Below are 22,655 nucleotides of genomic sequence, written 5' to 3' on the forward strand. Positions count from 1 at the left end.
AGTAAAAGGAATTGTTTAAAGCATTAAAATATTTTAAAACAATATGTGCTTGTTTATGTAAGATTTAATTATTATAACATATCATGTTATTATTTTTATAGTGATCAAGTTACATCACATTTTAGGAACATTCATGCAAAAAAACTAAACCTTTTAAAAGGGAAAGATTTCACAACTGTATTTTGTCACAGATGTTTGAGCATACAAACCTAACCATATTAATAAATGCTGCTAACGAGTAAAAACAATGTCATGCATATTGTATTTATGATGATGTACGTCCACACACACACAATGTATAACAATATATTGGTTAGTTATAGGAGTATACCGTATTATGCAAGTAAACTAGCCAGGCTGGATAATGTCAGAAATCTACAATTTTATCAGTGCTATTTTTACCCGGGATTGTATCGTGATAATAAATGTTATTTCCATGTGTAATATATATTAAGTTTTTTTCTCAGTTTTTCCCTCTTTGAAGTGTACAATTTCTACGATTAGCCCCTTACAATAGAGCTGCGATTTGCGCTTCGTCCACCAGGAGGCGAGCGGAGATTAGTCTCAAGTTGCGCCATTTCGCTGTGGTAAATGCCACCAGATGGCAGTTTAGGATTGCTTCTGCTCGTGAAAGGCGCGGTTCCGCTTGAGGTCTAAATTAGAATATAAAACATAAAGTATTCTGTAATTAAATTGGACCAATTACCACGCAGGTGTATTCTGGACATTCTTTTTGCGACAAAGGTGAGTTTGTGTTAGTTTTGAACAATTCCTAAATCTTTCGGCGGCACGCTTGCTGAGCTAACCAGTTTGTATCAAAGATGGAGGACGCACAGAGAGTGCAAGTGGGGGGATGGGAGCGCCTCTCCACGGCCAGCCAATATGCCCCCTGTATCCTCGGTGGCACAGTGTTACAACCGACCTCCGCCGGTGTATTCTTTAAATACGAAGGGAAGCATCAGCATTGCGCTGCATATCTCACCATTTGTAACGTGTCTGTTGTGGTAAATGTAGCATAATCGCGCTGACTAACGCGTTGAATACGCACACGCACACACACACACACGCACACACACACACACACACACACACACACGGCCGTCCGTGTACGGCCACTATTGTGATTGTGAGATGTGCTAGGCTAGTGTAGCTAATGCGTGCAGATTTATCGACTCCGTGTTTTCTCGACGTTGGATTTGCTCCCGTTGTGATGCGAACTCGCATCCCAAGTAGTGTCCACAGGCCTGTGCAGCAGATTTCACTGTATTCACACCTAGACGATTGATGCTGAAAGTAACGTCGAAAGTGTATTAACCTCTGTCAGATTTTGGAAGTTTGTAATAAGCTAGTCAGCTAAATAGCTAACGGTTTGTCCTCTTTTGCCGCTAAATATTTAATTTGCGTGGAAACTTTGGGATCGGTAAAGTAACAGGACTGCCGTGTCTTTGCCCACGCTTAATTGAAATAACAAGCGGCAAGTGCATGCATTGCCTTGGCGCATTAGCCAGGTTAGCTAACCCCCTCTATTATTCCTCCTGACAAACCTCGCTGCCGCCAAATTTTAGCGGGTAATCACTTCGTCTGCGTTTTTTTTTTTGTCAGAGGAGGAGTTTAGCTTGATTTGTGGTATCATTGTTAAGACTTATCCAGTTATTCGCTTGGAGGATGTGCAACCACTGCTGCTTACAAAGTTTTGCTAGATTATATTTTTAACAATTTGTGGTTTTGTTTTGGTATCTTGCGTCTAAGGTCAAGTTTGAGAAGTGTCGTCTTAAATGGCGAGTTGGCTAACAACTTTCCTAGTCCGTTAAGTTTACTCCGTTCAGTTACTAGTTAATATGCGCCGCGTTACTCTGAAATGGTTGGAAATGCAGTTGTCAGTGGATTATTTGAAAGATTTCCCATTCAGACCAGTGTTGCATGTCGCAGTGGCGATGCAGAGCGCTAGGCTTGGTTTGCGTTAGGTTTTGATCTAGCTAGGACTCTAAAATGGGATGGCCAGCGTGCTGGAATAGGTAAATGGCTTTACCAGAAATGCGTGCTGCGGTGTGTGCTGTATTTAGTATAATCCGTTTTACTCATCGTTTAGCTAGCCATGTTTGGTGTGTGTTGCTGTAACAGTTCGAGGAAGTGAGGTAAAGGAGGGAGGATTTAATAGACACGAGTTGTTGGCCCAAACTCAGTAGTAGTAATGATGATAGTAACCTGTTGCTGCTAGGTGCCATTTATAATATTTTACCTACAGACTATTTTTAGCACTAAATTAAAGTTTTCATCTACTACATATGCATGATTGTTACCTAAATTCATTGCCTGTCCTATTTTAGAGCCAACATTTAAGAAAAAGCCTGCAAAATCTCTGGCTTTCCATTTATTTAGTTTTAAAAGCACTTTGTGCATATGGTACATGGCAGGTGTTTATTTGGGTTACTTTACCATGATTGAATTTCCTGAACGTATCTTAATCTTTTCCCACAGACTTGATTGCAGGAATCATGAATTCTGCATGTAAAGCTGGTTATGGCAGTGTTTCACTGAGAAATCGAGCTGTGTGTAATCCGATGGGTTTGTAGCACTGCACATAGGAACAGTTTGATTGACAGGAGTCATTAGGTGGAAATAACCTTTTTGTGTGGTCCAGCCTCTCCTCTCAAGTCAAAATGCCGATTGGTTCTAGTGTGTTCATCCCAGTCCACTGGGATATTTTACAAAGTAGGATTTTCTTTCATGGACAAATTGATGTGCTAATCAGAACTCTAACGAGAATGTCCTTTACCTACACTAGTGGATTCTCTTGCCTGTGGTTTATCATGCTGAGATATCTAATTTTACCGCTTGGTCATGGAGGTTGGTGATACTTTGATAGGAAACAAGAATAAAATGGAATGTACAATCCATAAATATCAATTCAGATAACACTGTAACAGTGCCTCTATCAGTATTGATTTCATTTTAAGAAATCTCTTCCCAGGACAAGGTTTACAATGAATGTTTATTAGCAGATCTGATTTTCACTCCATGACGCTGATCATGACATGGATGTTCCAGTTGTGTTACCAGAGCTGCCTTTTGAAACCCTCAAACATTTGTCTTTGTCATATTGCACCACAGAGTGTGTGCAGACATTGACCCAATGAGTTATGTCTGGCTACAGTGCACTAAAATTATATTTAGGAATGTAAGGCTGTCTCCTCTTTACACTGGATATCGTACTACAAAATAAAAAAAAAATTTGCAAAGCAAAGTGGTTCTGTTTTGCCTTGTTCTTTCATGGCGCACTTCACAAAAGCATATGGCATTTATGGACTTTTTAGACTCGTTAGCTTGAATGTTTCCATTTCAGGAGTCTTAAGAGGACAAATGGATCCCTCTCTTGTGTCCTCCAGGCTTACATCCAGCTTCATGTGCAGCTGCATTGCCGTCCTTGGCTCTGTCCCTCTGGGAGCACAGAGAAGAGTAAATACTTTAATTGGAACACAATGCAGGCCTAGACACAGCACACCTTCTGTCATCCAACGCGGTCATGTTTGTATCTTTGCTTTGTGTGTGGACACTGCATTTAGTCTGACATTAAATAGGTGTTGATGCATTATTAGCTACTTATGATACCAACAGCAGACTGCACTTTTTTTGGTTGCCCTCCAAATTTAGAATTTGAAGGATTGTTTGAAATGGCTATGTTGAGATAACAAAGAAGCAGTACACAAGACTATTAACTAATTTGTATTGTTACTGTCTCCTAGAATTAAAAAAAAAAAAAAAGACTTAATGTGTAGTACATTTTGCTTAGCTGTTCAGATGCTTGACATGTATTCCACAGGGCTTGTGTTGCCATGGTAACATCTTCATGGACTGTCACATGTTCCATCTCTGGATTTTCATTGGCCATGTTACCAGAATCAATGAACATGGCTTGATGGCCACATGAGAAGACTGTATGCCCCACCTTTCGTCGTGACTGAATATTTTAAAGGAAAGACATGTTCATGTTTTCACATGTTGCAGTCCTTTTATAACTGCAAATATTATAGCGTAATGAATAAAGCTTGTGCTGTGCAGAATTTCACATCCCAGTACCTTTACTGAGAATTAAGGTTTTTCATTTGATCTGATTGTGAGTCAGTTAAATGAAATGGATTTTGTAGTTCTATTTGGCCATTTTGCATGTCAGTGTTGATAGATTTAGATGTTTGGTTTGTACAGCCCTTTGGTTCTGAGGTGCTTCATTAAAGCATAATTAATGCACTTACACTAATTGATGTACTAATATTATTCTGTCTAGATAATATTATTACTGTTTGTTTGTTTTTTTTTCTCTTGATGATGTAAGCAGCTGATTTACAGTGTTTTACTTTACCTTTTCCTGTAGAGTCATGATATACAGTTGGGTCGGTGATTTTGCATCGTCCTGCTTATACCATAGCTGTCTTGTTAATTTCCATATAGCTAGCTAGAAATCTTGTGATGAAGATATGAGTGTTTTATTTACTATATTTTGATAAATTGTGAAACAAAGTCTTTGTTGGTGTCACCCTATACTGGTGAGTGTTACTCAATTTAATTTTCAGTTTTAAACAGACTGAGCAGATGTTACCTTAGACCCATAACTTTTATATTGACCTGAGGTTCAACTGTCTGGTCAGACAGTTCTGATGGGCTGCATAGGTTTAGTAGTGGCGTTCAGTCAGTACTGGTAACCCATGCTAGGTTCAACAGAATCCTTCCCAGCCAGGGTATTTTGCTTATCTAGCGAGATCAGTGTAGCACCAGGCAGGGATAGCTGTGTCATTAACGCTGCCAAAGCACAAGCAAACTGCTGCACTGCTCATGCATACAGTAGCACATTACATTTCCACTCCCTCTGCACACACAATTAGACACGTATGCTACTGCTACTTACAGCATTGTGATGTATGAAACAGTTTTCCATTAGGAGATTCTAACAATATGAATTACTCCTCAGTTTTTTAAGATGTAGCTGGAATTGAATAGTGCTCACAGCAATAGTTTATTTAATGTCAGACCTAAATATTTCTGTGTCTTTATGGCTGCTTTATGCACCTAAAATAATTGTCTTTCCATCTAACAAAGTATTAAGATACCATATTTTATTTATTTATTCATTTATTTTGAACTTGGTCATTGGTGATAATTAGGTTGTTCCTAATTAGTTTTTTAGGAACAACCTAATTATGGCTAGTAAAGTGACACCAAATATGCATACAGAATACGCTATCTGATAGAATTGGTATTGGATAAAGTATTAATGTGATGTACAGCCGAAACCAGCAGTTGCTACCTCTGTGTGGGAAGTCTTTTTGATGATCAGACATTTTGCCACCTGTAGTGTTGATTTCAGATACTGCTCAAGGCAGACAGGGTGGTGTAGTTCATATAATTTAGTTGGATCATGTGTACATTTTCCATTTCACATTTAATTGATTCCTTTCCCTTTGACACAAGCATACGACTAGGATGTGTCTTTGTAATCTCACACGCTATAAGCATTTTTTGGTTTAAAAACTTTTTTATTTTTGAAAAGTGGGAGCAGAACAACGAGCAGCACAAAGGTGCAACCAGCTATAGGCAGAGACGAAATGTCTTTTCAGAGACCAAAGAAAGCTCTTAATCTTTTGTGTAACATGTTTCTGGCTCTCTAAATATGCCCAAAATAATGGCACTGTCCTTGTGGGGTTCTCAGGGTCCAGTTGTCCAAAACATCTGTCATTTAATGGAAAAGGGACGTAACTATTCCACTATATTTGCAGGTTTGAGCAAGCCAGTAACTATGCATTTCATTTCCTAGTATTAAAGAAAGACATGGATAATATTGTTTTCTTTCTACTCCTCCATTCTGAAAATATAATTTTATGTTACACAAAACCTAGCCACTACTGAGGCAAGATTCAGAAAACAGTTTGTAGTTTTTATTTTTACAAAACAAGAGCCTGATTATACTGATGGACTACATTTTAGTTGCAGTGTGTTGAGTTTGGCAGCAAATCTGAATGTCAGTCTCGGTGCATTTGTACAGCAAAATGTACATTTCACCCTGATCATTACATGGGCTTGAATATGCTGGGTAAGACTGTATGTGAATAGGAAAAAATGAATATGAGAGACAGTCACTCCAGTTTGTGTTCTGGAATGTTGAACTACTGAACTGCATGTATCTTATACAACATTTGGCTTTGGAACTGCAAATCATTCTTTAGTTTATTAATTTGTTTGTTTGTTTTTGTTACCTGTATCCCCTTCCCGCCCCTCCCAAAAAGGTTAACTGAACCATTTTTGGCTTGTACTTGTAGCCTTGTAGATTTGTTTCTACTTTTTTGACAGAAATGGCTTTTTTAATTGTTATTGCAAGTGGTGATTGGGATGGGATTCAATTGCAATTACCTTGGCCCTTGTGATGCTCGATACAACATTCTTAAAACAAGTGTTATTTTCATGGGCTGGACAACATTTTAAAAACTATTTTGAACTTCCCTTGTTTGTTTCCATGCTTCTGATTGGCCATTTTTCTCTATATTCATGGTTCATTGGTTGTTGTAAATGGGCAGACCAAGCACTTTTCCCCATTTAAGACAAGCAATAATAAACCTCTATTATTGCAGGCAAAAGGTAAATCTATAGCTACTGGGGAAGCCTTTCATATGAATACAGGCCAGAAATTAATTGAAAAGCCTTGTTTTGTTAATAATCTCTTGGTCCTGTATGAAGTGTTAGCCAAGTAGCATTAAAGTATGACTAAGCAAATAGCAACTCAAATAGTGTGGTTTACAATGTAGTAATTATTGGACCCATGGTGTACAGCATACTTGGACATTACAGTATATCTAGCTATAACTCTTCTCCTAGGGATAGTCCCAATGTATTTAGCCCTGGTTTTAGCTACCATGAGTTCTTCAGTGACAGCTGCAATCGCTGTGCTTCACTGTAGAGTATTATGCAGTGGAGTCACTGTAAATGCTTACCAACCTTGGGTTAAAAATAACTGACTGACAGTGATACCCTCCAGTGTCTGCCCTTGAGTTGCATCATAGCAGTTTTATGATTGGTCAGGAAGAAAAGGGGAACCTTGTTTTAGAAGGAGCCTTCACAATGGAGAAGATTGCCTACCATGTGGTGGCGCATGAAACTTTGGCAAGACATTCACCCAGGAACTGAGGCTGCAAAATGTTGAAGAAAAATTCCAATGCTTTTCTTAAAAGGGGGGGGAAAGGTGTTTCGGCACAAACCTCTTGCAGTGTGTTGGTGTTTAAACCAGTTTAGCGGTTTTGTTCTGTGCCAAATGGCAGCCTGCGGGAGGTCATTGTTTTTCTCCGTATCTGAGTTTTGAGCGGATGCTGGGATTTTCCCTGCAAGTGCTGCTGCAGTGAGGGGCTGAGACGTGGCGGGCAGCCTCAACCAACAGTCTTTCCACACTGCCCCTACAGGAGGATGTTACTATATGTGATTTGAACTGTCTGGAATCATTAAAAAAGGCTCTTGACAGTCACCTTTTTCTGTGTAAATGCCTTTGCACAGCCCTGTTTTGTAGCTTTCAGCCGAATCTTGAACGGTTACGTTTAGGAGCAGCGTGTTCATTTTTAACGAAAGATAACATCAGGTTGCGTAATTGGATATAATGTCACAAACCCAGCAGCATAAAGATGCCCTCTCCCACTGGCCTAAAAGATCCTCTGAAATGTATGTTTAAAATGTGCATGTTATCCTACCTGAAAATGAAGCTGACACCCCTGCACCCCAGTCAGTTCCAACTTGGCACCTCTTATGCCAAATTAGTCATGTCAAGTCATTTTATCTGATTAGCAGTCCCATGCTGTAGGCATATGCTTCAACTGAAGTGTTGGGGTTTTGTGTATGTACACTACATGGCGGCATATGACAAGTATGATAAGGATACTTACTGTTAAAACAGACAGATTAGTAACCAGTATATTGACTATGAAATGGAGCAAATTAGGATGTTTGTGTTCTTAATAATTAGTTTATTGAACTACTTTATGCCAAAATCTACAGAGAACTTCATATCCAACAATCATATACACTTGGGTTTAAAAACAACAAAGAAATAATGTTTTTGAAAGTATAGGCTGGTTTAAACAGTTGGACCTAACTAAACCTGCAGATTTGCCTTCTTGCTGTCTAACATTAGGACTGGTCTGTGCACATTATCTACACACAAACTGTATGAAGGGAGGAAAAGTTTAAATATTTACATGGGCAATGCATTTATATCCCTTTTTGTTTGTTTTATTTAGTTTAGTTTGATGCTTCCACTGATTGATTTGATTCAGGAGTGCCTATTAGTCAGCTGTGCATACTGTGCTTGCAAAAGCCCAGACTGCCTGCTTGGCCATATACTCCAGTCTGGAGGGGGTGGGGGGAGGGGACCGCAAAACACAGTGGCACACAGGGGACTTAATTTGCTATTAACATGTCACCTTTTTCTCTGGTGACTTTCTGATTTGTATATTTGCAACTGTGTGTTGTGATATTTACCTAGTGAGGTAACAAAAGGCACATGCATTTCTATGGCACAAGCAATGTTTATGAATTGTAAGTCAGGGAAAGGCAAACAGATTTGCAGTCTCGGTATCCAGAGACGCCGGGCTCATCCACTCGCGCCTTTGGAGGTAGGGAGCCATCTAGTGTCAGATAAACGCTGACCCCAAGCACAGGTGCACCCAGTTCTTTGACTGAGCTGGTTGGTGGGCTTGCTGTTCTGTTTCAGTATTCTGAAATGATAGTAAAACACACAGGTCTTGGTTCAATATTAACACAGTCCTATTCCATCCTCTCACAAAGACAAGCAGTCAGTGTAGACATCTCTTGATTGATCTGTTTCCACAGCAACACTGAAAGACCATGCTTGGTCTGCCCCCTACTGTCAGTCTGTGGTTCTTCAGATTGAATTTTCTGCATTTATCCCAGGGCATGACAAATAGTGAAGTAATGTTTTCCCATAAATTGACTAATAAATCATTAGCCTAGTTTTGTAATACCTTGGGATTATCTTCAGTGGTTTGGGGCTGTTTGCTGCTTTTAGTGGAAAACCTGTGACTTGCACTGCTCCTAGTGGCTGTGAGATGTTGGTGCAATCCTTTTGTGTCTGTCTGGCTTTGCGGGCAACTTTTTGTTCATCTGAAGAACATTTGGAAGAGTCACACATTGGGGCGATTTGCCCTTTTCATACCGAATGTAAAGAGAAATGTTATTGAATCACATGGGGTTTTTTTTTAAGTATTGACTGATGTTTTGCACAATAAAAATGCTTGACAAGGCCCAATGTAGGATTGCCTCTTCAGTAAAGTGTATTTCGAAATTATACAGTTTCCATTTGTAAACTGTCAAGTGGTGTAATACGTCAGGAATTATGTTCTCAATCACTTTTAAAAAATGCAATCTTGTGCAATGATCGTGGACTTGTAGATTTATTTGTATCCTAGAGAATTACTTATAGAAACCGATCCATGAAGAAAAAACTCCAACGAGCACTTGAGCTTTTTTATCTTCAGCCTTCAAATGTCTGGATATCTAAATGCTGATGTTCATCCAGCACTGAAGTCAAATTAAACATATCTTAAAAGTGTAATAAAACATTCTATTGTGCTTATTTGTGCAGAACTATTTTATTTACATGAAATAATGAAATAAGATGATTTCTTTAATTTCTTCATTGCAGTTCTAATATTGGCCAGATGGTGGAGTTCTTCATGATCAGATTTTTAAAGTATTTACAGTCAGTACATCAAAAGAGATGCAGTTCATATAGTCACTGGTGTTCTGTTGTGTGCGTTTTTTCCCCAAATAGATTATTTGTGGCACCTCCTCCTGACCGAGGCCCAATGGCTGTGTTTGCAGGGTATGCAGTCTGAGTGGATGGAGGTCTTCACTGCCTGCTCTCACTGAACTCATCTTACTGGAGACCAGCAGAAGTCCCCCTCTACTGCTCTGGATAAAGTATCTACAATAAATCCCCTTGCCTCAGCAGAGAAACAAGATGATTAACTCAGACTTCCCTGTTTTGCAGTGAGTAAAACGCTTTTAAAAGCTGAAATTTAAAGAAGCTTCTGTAGTTTCATGTTATGGAAATATGACAGAATAAATTTCAGTTTGTTCATTTTGTTGGCGGACAATGTTGCTTTTGTAGCTCCAGTGTGGCTTTATGTGTGTTTGCGTGTGTCTTGTTTGCAGGGACTCCTCTAATGAGTCTGGACAGGGAGACTCGGTGAGTCTGAGTCTAAGTGTCAGTGAGCTGGAAGACACTGGAGAGGGCAAGAGTAAAAAGAAGAGAGGCAGGCCAGGGAGACCCCCGGTACGACCTGCTACTCATGTTGTTCCTGTAATTGCACTGAGCTTTGTCTTGTAGCTTGTTTCTCAAAATTAAGTTAATGTACAGAGCTCTCTGCTTTGTCTCTGCTCTTACAATCATTAACAGCTGAGCTGTATGTGATGTGTCGGAGCTGGAGGAAATGCGAAAGTGAAAGTGCTTTGAAAGTGCTCTGGCCCTCAAGGTCCACTTCAGATTTATTTGCTTTCTTGGCAGGCGGCCAGTAAAAAGGCCCGCAAGTCTCCAGTGGACAAGGGAGGCAGGAGGCCTAATGGCATGGCCCAGCACAATGGCCAAGGAGGGGACCCCTCCACGCTCTTTGAGGTGGTCAAGCTTGGCAAAAGTGCCATGCAGGTAAAGCCAAATGCATCCCCTCTAGTACATGTACGGAGAATACAGTAAAGAACTTGAAGCCTCCAGAATTGACAGAACTGAACTGTTCAACATTTGCATACATTTTCTTTAGAAGTTGCTATAGTTGTTTTGTTACCCCACTCGTAATTCTTTTTAAAGTCTTGTGATCCCACGTTAGTAACATTGCTGTGTTTATCCCAAATGAGGGTATTGTGACTCGTGAATGTCCTTTTTGTGTGACTGCTTGCAGTCAGTTGTTGATGACTGGATCGAATCGTACAAACAGGACCGAGACATGGCTCTTCTGGATCTTATCAACTTTTTCATTCAGTGCTCTGGGTGCAAAGGTAATTTCCATAACGCTGACCTTAACAATGCTTTAAATTACGATCCAGATATGTAATATTTTTCAGAGTTCAGGATTTATATTGACACCAACCAAAAACAGGCAGATAGCCAGACCTGACAATGTAATGATCTTAGTCAGCACTAGTTCAAGTATGCTACTTGGTCATTAAATCAAATGTAGTTGTGCTTGTCTGTGATCCCTCACTACTGTGATTTAGGTGTCTACCAGGTTGACACACGTTTCCCATAGCTTGGCCATATTTTGTCATTGTGGAAAAACAACTGGATTGTAGGTAGTTACCGCTCTTCTCGTTTAGGTATGTAGGCTTGTTAGTATTTTGTACAACCCAAAAGTTTGTGAACTCTTAGGAAGTTTCTATTTCTGCATAAATGTGACCTAAAACTTCATCAGATTGTCACAGAAGTACTAAAAGTATATAAAGAGAACAGAATTTTTAAAAATGAGGCAAATTTATTGAGGAAAATGATCCAATATTATATTTGGCAGTGGCAAAAGTATGGAAACCTTTGCTTTCAGTATCTGGTGTGACCCCCTTGGGCAGCAATAACTGCAACTAAACATGTCTGGTAAATGTTTAGTAGTCCTGCACATCAGCTTGGAGGAATTTTAGCCCATTCCTTCACATTTACATTTATGGCATTTAGCTGACACTTTTATCAAAAGTGACTTAATTTTGACTGAGTACAACTTGAGCAATTGAGGGTTAAGGGCCTTGCTCAGGGGCTCAACAGTGGCAACTTGGCAGTGGTGGGGCTCAGCAACCTTCCGATTACAAGTCAAGTATCTTAACCACTGAGCTACCACTGCCTGCTTTAATTGTTTAAACTCCGGTTATGTTGGTGGGTTTCCTCCCATGAACTACTTGTTTCAGGTCCTTCCCCAACATTTATATTTGAATAAGATCAGGACTTTGACTTGGCCATTCCAAAACATTAGCATTACTCTTCTTTAACCATTCTTTGGTAGAACAAAGGTAGAACCTGCACGACCCATGTTCTCTTGACATTCAGCTCACAGACAGATGGCCTGACATTTTCCTTAAGAATTTGCTAGTATAATTTGGAATTCATTGTTCATTCAATGATGACAGGCCATCCTGGCCCAGATTCAGCAAAACATCGTGGTTTGGGACTACCACCACCATGTTTCACAGAAAGGATGAGGTTTTTATGTTGGAATGCAGTGTTTTCCTTTCTCCAAACATAACACTTTTCATTTAAACCAAAAAGATCTATTTTGGTCTCCTCCTTCCACAAAACATTCTGGTTTGTCCATATGGTCTTTAGCAGACAGGCATGATCTTTAACAGATCTTTAACTGCAGACAGGCAGCAGTGTTCTTTTTGGAGAGCAACAACATTCTCCTTGCCACCCTACCATTTGTTGTTCAGTGTTCTCCTGATTGGTGCACTCATGAACATTTAACCTCAGCCAGTGTGAGAAGTTTAGTTGCTTTGAAGTTACCTTTGGTTCTTTTGTTAAGCTCCTTGCTCTTGGCGTGATCTTTGTTCGTCAACCACTCCTGGGGAGGGTAATAATGTTCTTAAATTTCCTCCATTTGTACAGAGTCTGTCTAACTGGATTGGTGTAGTCCAAACTCTTTAGAGATGTTTTTGTAACGTTTTCCAGCCTGATGAACATAAACAACTCTTCTTCCGAGGTCTTCAGAAATATCCTTTGTTTATGAAATAATACACTTCCACAAATTTGTTGTGAAGATCAGACTTTGCTAGATCCCTGTTCTTTTAAATAAAACACAGTGCCCACTCACACCTGACTGTCATACTATCGTTTGACACCTGACTTAAATATCAAGTTATCTTCTAATCCTAAAGGTTCACATACTTTTGATAAGGGTTCACAAGCACCACTGTATACCCTTTAAATTAGCTGTTGCTCATCAGGTGGCTTATTTTTTTAAATCGCATTAGGTTGACCTGGTCTTTTAATTGCAGGTACCGTCAGGATAGAGATGTTTAGAAACATGCAGAATGCAGAAATCATCAGGAAGATGACGGAGGAGTTTGATGAGGTATGATATTAACCTCCCCATTAGATCCATCGTTCATGGATCGACGCTTCGGTTTTGATGAGCTCATCAGGAAGGTTTTTTATTTTCACAACAAATGGTAAAAGCCCCATTGCTAATTTAACACCACAAGCCTGTAGCTGCTATGGTGTATCGTGTATGTTTTTACAGTGTGCAGTGTCGTTTTCCCCCCCCCCACCCTCCCCCTCCCCCTCCCCCTCCCCCCAAATAAATAAATAAATAAATAAAAGACCTGAGATGCCTCACTAACTGGCTGTTGGGTTACAGGATAGTGGTGACTACCCGCTGACCATAGCCGGCCCACAGTGGAAGAAGTTCCGTTACAACTTCTGCGAGTTCATCTGCGTTCTGATCCGACAGTGCCAATACAGCATCATCTACGATGAGTACATGATGGACACCGTCATCTCCCTTCTTACAGGCCTCTCTGACTCGCAGGTCCGAGCCTTCAGACACACCAGCACGCTGGCAGGTAAACACCCTCCTTCAGTACCAATTGGCTTGTTTGGTTGTTTTTTGTTTTTTTTATTTGCGTTTGGAGCATGCAAAGCATGTGTTTGGTAGATTTCAGGCTGAATCAGTACCTAGCTCCACAGTGCTGTAGCACTGGCAGTTTAGCACTGATTTTCAGATTTATATTGTTCTGTGGGAGCAACAGTTATGGCCTCCTGTCAGCAACAGTATACATTGTGTTCTGCTTCTTTAAAGGTTGAGCAATAGTGAGTAAAACCCAAACTGATTCTATTTGGTTTGGTGCCTTATTGTCCCGGCAGCTATGAAACTGATGACAGCTCTGGTGAACGTAGCGCTGAACCTGAGCATCAACCAGGACAACACGCAGAGACAGTACGAGGCCGAGCGCAACAAGGTGGCCGGCAAGAGGGCCACCGACAAGCTGGAGCTTCTGCTGGAGAAGAGGAAGGAGGTGTGGCCTTGCTTCCTGCTTCTCTCCTGATGCGCTTGTATGCATTTTAGCCCTTCATTCACTGAGGCTGTGATGTATCTTCCAGCTCCAAGAGAACCAAGACGAGATTGAGAACATGATGAACTCTATCTTCAAAGGAATTTTTGTTCACCGCTACAGGTGTGGCTCAGATCCACAAGAGAAAAATGATCCCTGATGTTTGTGTTCATGTTTGTCATGTATTTATGTACATGTTTATTGGAACTTGATTGCATTTCTTCGGCTGTTTTCAGGGATGCTATTGCTGAGATCCGAGCGATCTGCATTGAGGAGATTGGTGTGTGGATGAAACTGTACAGTGATGCCTTTCTAAATGACAGCTACCTAAAGTACGTGGGCTGGACGTTACACGACAGGGTGAGTGCCTATACAGCCTCAACGCTGAGCTGGTCAGTGTTACAGCCCATGAAGCCTCAGTGCTGAGACTCACAGCTGGTCAGCGTTACAGCGGGTCTTGATAGTCTTGAGCATGTACAAGTGAATACGTTCATCTTAACTGTAGAGTTCCTACAGCAGCCACATTGAATGCCAATCGGTGCAAGGAGTGAGGGGCATGTTCTAACCGAGACGAAACTTGTGGGAACATTCAAGCAAACTCCTGACATTTGTGTCTTTGCAGCAAGGTGAAGTCCGACTCAAGTGTCTCAAAGCTCTTCAGACTCTCTACACCAACAGGGGGCTGTTCCCCAAGCTGGAGCTCTTCACTAATCGCTTTAAGGTTAGACACGCATCCATGCTATAGCGCCTTGTACCCTTATGACAGGTATTGGTAGGAACCAAAGCTTTATTAGCTAAACATGTCTCACTTCAGGCTCTTCTCTTCTCCTCCTCTAGGACCGCATTGTGTCCATGACTCTTGATAAGGAGTATGACGTGGCGGTGGAGGCCATCCGGCTTGTGACTCTAATACTGCAGTGAGTACCTATGTCTCCTTTTCTTCGTCTGTCTTTCGCTGCTGGCATCTCTCTGATCTGTGCACTGCTGTCTGTGTGCTACCAGTGGCAGTGAGGACGCCCTGTCCAATGAAGACTGCGAGAACGTCTATCACCTGGTCTACTCCGCCCACCGGCCTGTGGCCGTGGCTGCCGGGGAGTTCCTCCATCGGAAGTGAGTAAATGAACATCTGTTGAATCTCCTTTCTTGTTGGTCTATAGTAGCATCAGTCGTTGGTGGTCTGTCCTGAAAATGGCTCCCTCAGACTCATTCTGAGCCCCCGAGGCACAATGTATTCTGAAGCGTGTAATCAACTCCGGTGGTCTGCAGGCTCTTCAGCCGCCATGATCCCCAGGCTGAGGAGGCACTCGCCAAGCGGCGGGGCAGGAACAGTCCCAACGGCAACCTCATCAGGATGCTAGTGCTTTTCTTCCTGGAGAGTGAGGTGAGGAGCTCTGTGTAAACCACATCCCAGCACTCTGCTGTCCTTTTAGTAAAATCCCTCATTTACTTTGGCTTGTTGTCCATACAGTAGGTTGTGTGTCTGCATACAGATAATCCTTGTTAGTTTTATTAGAACATGCTGGCAATTTGGCATTAGTTTTCTCCATTTGTCTGTCTGTCTCTGTGCACGTGTCTTTCTGCATTTGTGCCTGCGTGTATTCTAGCTACACGAGCACGCGGCCTACCTGGTGGACAGCCTGTGGGACAGCTCTCAGGAGCTGCTGAAGGACTGGGACTGCATGATTGAGCTTCTGCTGGAAGAGCCCGTGCAGGGCGAGGAAGGTGCGGCCGCCGCTCCCCTCCTCCACCCGGCCCCCCTGCACCACCCAATGCCTTACCTCAAACAATCATTCAGTAGCCTGTTACTTTGTTTCTGTGGCTTAAAACCCATGCGCCGGCTGCCGTTTCAGCACTGGGAGACCGGCATGAGAGCGCTCTGATCGAGCTCATGGTGTGCACCATCAGACAGGCGGCCGAGGCTCACCCGCCCGTCGGCCGAGGGACTGGCAAGAGGGTACGGTATCTGCCACGCAAGCTTTGGTGCCGAGCGTTCTGTTGCATTTAGAAGTCACGCATGGACACGTTTTGCTTAGTGTTGCTTTTCATACTGTGGCACCTCAGGTTCTCACCGCCAAAGAAAAGAAGACCCAGATTGATGACAAGAATAAACTGACAGAGCACTTCATCATCGCACTTCCCATGCTGCTGTCGAAGGTACACAGTTTTGGAAAACCCAAATGAAAAGATCCGGGGCGTGTCTTCATACCCCCTTGTAGAGATGTTCATTAAGGCCCCCCGAAAGTGCTAAGCCCCAGTCCTGTCACTGGGTGATTTGCAGGCTCAGTCCCCAGTTATGAGAGTCCAATCCCTGGCTGGGAGTCCAAGAGAGAATAATTGCTCTCTACTCTTACTGGCATGCCCCCTACCCCCACCCATCTGTCAACATGATGCCAGCCAACATTGGCGGAGCTGGTTGGTGCTCTCCTCCAAATGCGTTGAGCCGACCTGTTTAGAAAAAAAAGATATGATGCCCGGCTCCACATGCTAGCCTTCACCTAGCTGGGTGGCATTGTCCGATGGGTGGAAGAATTAGTTAGCTACTAGGTGGAGGTGACCAGCACTGAGAGGAAACTGGGATAAAAATAAAAACAATGTGCTTTATAAAACTATATGTTGCTTCTCCTATGTCAGTATAACTTTCTTAAACATACAGATATTTAAGAAAGGTATAACGGTGTGTGTGAGAGAGCGGTATATTCATATATGATATATGATTGTGTACAGTGCAGGACTCATCGCTATTCTTTTGCTGTCCCCAGTACCAGGCAGACGCTGAGAAGGTGGCCAACCTCTTACAGATCCCGCAGTTCTTTGACCTGGAGGTCTACAGCTCGGGGCGAATGGAGAAGGTTTGTGAACTGTAGAGTTTGGGGTGTAGAGTTGTGCTGTGGTAGTGGGTGGGGTGATGTTTACCGAGGCCGTGCTCTGTTCTCCGCCCTCGCTGCCACCATGCAGCACCTAGACGCACTGCTGAAGCAGATCCGCCTGGTGGTAGAGAAGCACACGGAGACGGAGGTGCTGGAGGCCTGCAGCAAGACCTACAGCATCCTGTGCAGCGAGGAGTACACCATCATGAACCGCGTGGACATCGCCCGCAGCCAGCTCATCGACGAGCTCACAGACCGTTTCAGCCATTCGGTGGAGGACCTGTTGCAGGAGGTGAGCCAGTGACTTCATCTCGTGGTCATGCACCCTCCTCACCCCATCCCATTTAGGGAGCATAATTCTGTTATCATTTACCCTCTCCACTTGAGGTTGTTTCACTGCCAACAGCTCTAATATTTCACAATTCTAACCTGACCAATATAGAAAAGAAGCCCATTTTTAATAATAAGCTTTCACACCTGCTGTCATTTGAATTCTTTGTATGAAAAAGTAGTTAAAAGCCTTATTGCTTAAGGCATTAACAATATATTCTGACAGTAATTAAGGCTTTTAATCTGGGAGCATAGATCCTTTTTTTTTAATGCACATCGCTAACTCTACTGATCCCAGTGAGGGGAAAGGTACTCTAGTGTGCTAAAGGATTATTTTTTTTCCTCAGGGGGATGAAGCTGACGATGATGACATCTACAGTGTCCTCTCATCCCTAAAGAAACTCACCGCTTTCCACAAGTAAGAGAAACATGGCTTCTTTCAAGCTTCTCCCTCCATTTGGTTGGTCAGATGCTTCCATTCTTTGTGAAAATGACCACTTTTTTTCTTCCTCTGTTGCCAGTGCTCACGACCTCACAAAATGGGACCTGTTTAAGAACTGCTATCGGTTACTTAAAATGGGAATCGAGCAGGGCTCCATGCCAGAGCAGGTAGGTGCTTTCAGGTGCAGTGTGGCATCTTTCCTGTAGCATGTAGGTAAAACTGTTGGGAGATTAACGCCGACTTGATTGTGTTCAGATTGCTGTCCAGGCCCTCCAGTGTTCACATTACTCCATTCTTTGGCAGCTAGTCCGAATAACTGAAGGATCTCCGTCCAAGGTATAGCGATGTTGCACCTTAGACTCCCACTCTCAGATAGGAGCCACATTGTTTCATTGATCATGCAAAACCCTTGTCAGGGTAAATTTTGTACCTGTTTATACTGGTTGCACACCTTATTGCTATTAGATTTTGAGGTTGTGGCATGTAATCCTGTTTGTATTTTCCCAGGATGACCTTGTTGCTCTGAGGAGAGTGGTGAAATCATTCTTGGCTGTATGCCAGCAGTGCCTGTCAAATGTGAACACTCCTGTCAAAGAGCAGGTGAGGGATGGTGAAGGAGTAATTGCTGACTCAGGCTACACGTTGGAGTCTCCTAAAGGAATGTGTGTAGCGGTGGCATAATGTTCTGTGCCTTATGACGGCACACACAGAACATCATAAAAATTGGCTAAATGAATTACAAACTCCCTTTCAAAACGGCAGCCATTCAGTTTTGAGTCCACCGCGCGGAGGCTTGCATGTGAGCTGTAGCGTGTCCTCCATACACGATACTTGGTGGTGACCAAGGCGACTGATCCTCTCTCGCCTGCAGGCCTTCATGCTGCTGTGTGACCTGCTCATGATCTTCAGCCACCAGCTGACCACGGGGAGCAGAGAGGCACTGCAACCACTGGTCTTCAACCCGGATGGCACCCTGCAGAGCGAGCTCCTCAGCTTTGTCCTAGACCATGTCTTCATCGACCAGGATGACGAGAACCAGAGCATGGGTGCGTCCTCTCCTCGGCGTGCCCACCGCATCAGCATACCCCACTAAAGGGGGGCTGGCCTCTCTTAGGTTTTGCCCCATCATCGGGATAACGTCATTTCGAATCCTGGTGATGTCCCAGCTATCTTTTGGCTGGGAGCTCAAGATGCTCTTATTGGCCATATCTTAAAGCTTTATCTTGAGCTGCAATTTTATCAGGTTTCATGGGAACATGGTAAGCTGGGAGTAAGTTATGTTGCATCAGAGAGTTCAGATGTAGAACATTGTAGTCCAGCACTAGCTTCCACAGGCTTACAATGGCATAGTATGGAATAAACAGGTTGGGCGTGGCGTAAACATCTTTAGCGTATTACATGTGTAGGACTTCATTAGATGAGTGCTGTGGTGATCAGTTTGTGCCCTTCTGCAAAGCTGAGTGCCTTCAGAGTGTAGCTGTGGTTAAAATGAAGGGTCAAGCACACAGCTGTAGTCTCCTCTCAGCAAAGCCGTGTTGCAAACTGCAGTGCAGCCCTATTTTGAGGTTTGAGCTGGTGATCTGGATTGTCTTTCTGTAGACGAGTGTTGTAATTCCGTCTCTCTGCCTCTCAGAGGGTGATGAGGAAGATGAAGCAAATAAAATCGAGGCTTTGCACAAGAGGAGGAACCTGCTTGCTGCCTTTAGCAAGCTCATCATATATGACATTGTGGACATGCCTGCAGCAGCTGACATCTTCAAGCATTATATGAAGGTATGGAAACACCCAGCCTCTTTTCTAAAGATTATTAGCTGTGTAGCAGGTTGTGTAGGGAGTTCCTGTTCTGAGATCATTCATTGCTGACTTTTTCCTTAGTACTACAATGACTATGGAGACATCATCAAGGAGACCCTGAGTAAGACAAGACAGACAGACAAGATCCAATGTGCCAAAACTCTAATACTCAGTTTGCAACAGGTGAGCAATTCCATTTTTACCAAGGGATGGCTCCATTTAATCTGAATTAGCAGAGTGTCAAATTGGGAATTGTTTCCAGTCCAGATCTGGGTTTAATCCAGGCTCCGTCAGAAGCCAGGCTTGCATGTTCAGTCCTGTAACACTGATGGAGCTGAGTGGGCGTATGCCTGTGTTCACCGTGTGCATGCTTCTTTTCTGCATCGCAGCATCTTCGTTCTCATTCTTTGGCACATCCCTCTGCTCTGTTCCCAGCTCTTTAATGAGCTTGTGCAGGATCAAGGGCCCAACCTGGACCGAACCTCCTCGCACGTGAGTGGGATCAAGGAGCTTGCCCGCCGTTTCGCCCTCACCTTCGGCCTGGACCAGATCAAAACCCGGGAGGCAGTGGCTACGCTACACAAGTGAGTCACTCTGCAGGCCATCGACAACACAAATGACTTCCAGTTACTCCTCTAAAGAGATAATGAATGTCGGTAGTGAGACCGTCTGTGAACGGAATACAAATGCAGCTTTGAAGTGTCTCACTGTAAACAGCAAACTTGTGTGTTTGGTTTTGTGTGGCCTTCAGGGATGGAATTGACTTTGCCTTCAAGTTTCCAAACCCCAAAGGTGCGGAGTATCCTCCCACGAACCTGGCTTTCCTGGAAGTGCTGTGCGAGTTCTCTTCCAAACTCCTCCGTCAGGATAAAAAAACTGTGTAAGTGTAAAGGGCATCAGTGTAAAAGATTGAGGGTAGTGTCAAAAAGACCAATATGTTGGATATGTTATTGTGATGAGAATGTTGGTGAGTGTGGTAGTGTGTGAGAGCAAGGCATTGTGGGGACATACAGCTTTGTTGTTGCTGTGTGCGTGCGTGCATGCGTGCGTGTGTGCTCGCTCGCTCCTGTCCTTACCATTTGTTTTGCACACCTTCACAGCCACTCGTACCTGGAGAAGTTCATGACGGAGTACATGATGGAGCGGAGGGAAGATGTTTGGCTGCCGCTCATCGCCTACCGGAACTCTCTGCTGACTGGTGGTGATGAGGACCGCATGTCGGTCACCACGGGCAGCACCACCAGCCGGGCCAGCACTGTGCGCAGCAAGAGGGGCCGACCGCCGCTGCACAAGAAACGCACAGACGGTGAGGAAGCAACGCCTACTCTCTCTACACCCTTGTGGGTCGTGTGTCTGATGCGTGATTGCTCTGTGCAGCGATACAGACATTGTCAGGTGGGAGTAAGAATACGGGAGCCAGCCCATGGTTGTGTCTTCCTTTTAGTTTCACAATTGCTCCTCATACGGCAGTTAGCCATTGAAGGCATGCTATGCACTTGCACAATGTACATCAGCCACTCTTGGAGCAAGACACATGCTGCTTAGAAAAAGGCTTTGTGGCTGACAGTCGAGTGACTCGACTCGGATCACATCTTACAAAAGCACCTTAACTGAGAACGAAGCATCGCTACTCCATTGACAACTCATGTCTGTTACTGCTCGTCACTAGGAACTAGTCTTAACGAGCTTAACAACACACTTCTGTCTCTGCATGTGTGCGCCCACGTGGCCACGAGTAGTACCGGAGGAGAGTGGGGATGGCTCGTGGGTGATGCGTAACGACAGTCTCCAGACGCCCGGCGGCCTGCAGACCCCGCAGCTCACCTCCACGGTGCTGAGGGAGAACCCGCGGCAGGCGGCAGAGCACATCCCCGACCAGGACTCGTCCGAGCCCGGCTCCGAACCAGACTTCATTCACAAGTATGGAGCCCAGACGCCGACATTGCTGACTGCGGAAAGGTTACCCCTCAGCCGTCGTTGCTTTCTGGCCTGATCCGCCGTGTCCCCTTTGCTCAGTCCACAGATGCAGATGTCATGGCTTGACCAGCAGAAGATGGAGGAGGTGAACAGGAAGGACAGAGGCGGCATGAACTACATGAAGGCACGGAGTGGGGGCGTGAGGCAGCAGGTGTAAGTGCAGACACGCCTGAGCTTTCTGCTCAGGCAGCCCCTTCTATGCATTGAAAGTTTGTTTTGACTGAGGTTTAGGACGAGCCCTGTACCAACAGTGGCAGAGTTCTGAGGTCTGGTGTGAATGTAGCACTGAGGAAGACTAACCATGGATCAGCCATGCTCAGCCATACAATACAGCGAAGGTTTTAACAAAGCCTAAAGGAAGTGTCTGTAGTTGCAGACTTAGGCATCACGTATGTTTGGTTGATAATGTGACTTCTGTAAAGGAGTAAGCTTTAGTGCTTGACATGAGCCAAGCTTTATTTGCCACGTGTGTTAATTTAGACGTGGCTTAATGGAAGACGATGCCGAACCCATCTTCGAGGACGTGATGATGTCGTCGCGTGGTCAGCTGGAGGACATGAACGAGGAGTTTGAGGACACTATGGTGATAGATCTGGTGAGTTGCTCAACAAGGCAACTCCCGTGTCCTCGAGGACTCTTCCGTTGTGAGAGAGGCTAATCTACAACTAAACATGTACAACTCCAACTGTTTTCATTTGTTTCAGCCACCATCAAGAAACAGAAGAGAGAGAGCCGAACTCAGACCAGATTTCTTTGACTCTACAGCAATTATAGAAGATGATTCTGTAAGTCTTGCCTTTTGTATTCTGATATTCAGTTGTGACAAATGATTTGAATGATTTTCAGTAAAGAAATGCACATGGATTAATTGGTCATGTGTAAATTCATAACCTGTAGTACGATGGGAATTATCTGCTCTGAGAACTGTGATTTGTGTGTGCGTGCGTACGTGTGGTTGTAATGGTAGCAGTGTGAGTAGTAATGGTGCCCTTTTGTTTTTTGTTCTCAGGGATTTGGTATGCAAATGTTTTGAAGCAGACTGCGACTCTCTGTGGGAGAATCACAACCAGCAACGCTGTTTCTCCAATCAAGCAAAGCCAACATTTTAAAAGTTACATGGTCAGCGTCTTTTTAACACACACACACACACACACACACACACACACACACAT

At 43.5% G+C, this 22,655-nt stretch overlaps 1 protein-coding gene across 2 annotated transcripts; it reads left to right on the forward strand.

The window, feature by feature from the left end:
- Positions 1-598: 598 nt before the first annotated feature.
- stag1b (stromal antigen 1b) lies at positions 599-22,652 on the forward strand. 2 transcript variants are annotated; one of them, XM_027008071.2, is made up of 34 exons: positions 599-744; positions 9,821-10,038; positions 10,204-10,324; positions 10,556-10,693; positions 10,944-11,040; positions 13,018-13,094; positions 13,380-13,584; positions 13,886-14,037; positions 14,123-14,196; positions 14,310-14,433; positions 14,696-14,794; positions 14,911-14,990; positions 15,076-15,183; positions 15,340-15,454; positions 15,678-15,795; positions 15,924-16,027; positions 16,135-16,227; positions 16,833-16,922; positions 17,029-17,232; positions 17,618-17,688; positions 17,792-17,879; positions 17,968-18,048; positions 18,220-18,312; positions 18,584-18,758; positions 19,346-19,485; positions 19,588-19,689; positions 19,942-20,090; positions 20,258-20,386; positions 20,607-20,812; positions 21,246-21,426; positions 21,523-21,636; positions 21,964-22,078; positions 22,188-22,268; positions 22,493-22,652. In XM_027008071.2, exons 2-34 carry the CDS (start codon positions 10,010-10,012, stop codon positions 22,514-22,516), a joined length of 3,777 nt encoding a protein of 1,258 aa, XP_026863872.2. In that variant the 5' UTR covers positions 599-744; positions 9,821-10,009; the 3' UTR covers positions 22,517-22,652. The 2 variants fall into 2 exon arrangements, with proteins under 2 accessions (XP_026863872.2, XP_026863873.2); XM_027008072.2 differs by having other exon boundaries at positions 9,871-10,038.
- Positions 22,653-22,655: the final 3 nt, after the last annotated feature.

Source organism: Electrophorus electricus, chromosome 5 (genome assembly GCF_013358815.1).
Source record: "Electrophorus electricus isolate fEleEle1 chromosome 5, fEleEle1.pri, whole genome shotgun sequence".
NCBI lineage: Eukaryota > Metazoa > Chordata > Actinopteri > Gymnotiformes > Gymnotidae > Electrophorus > Electrophorus electricus.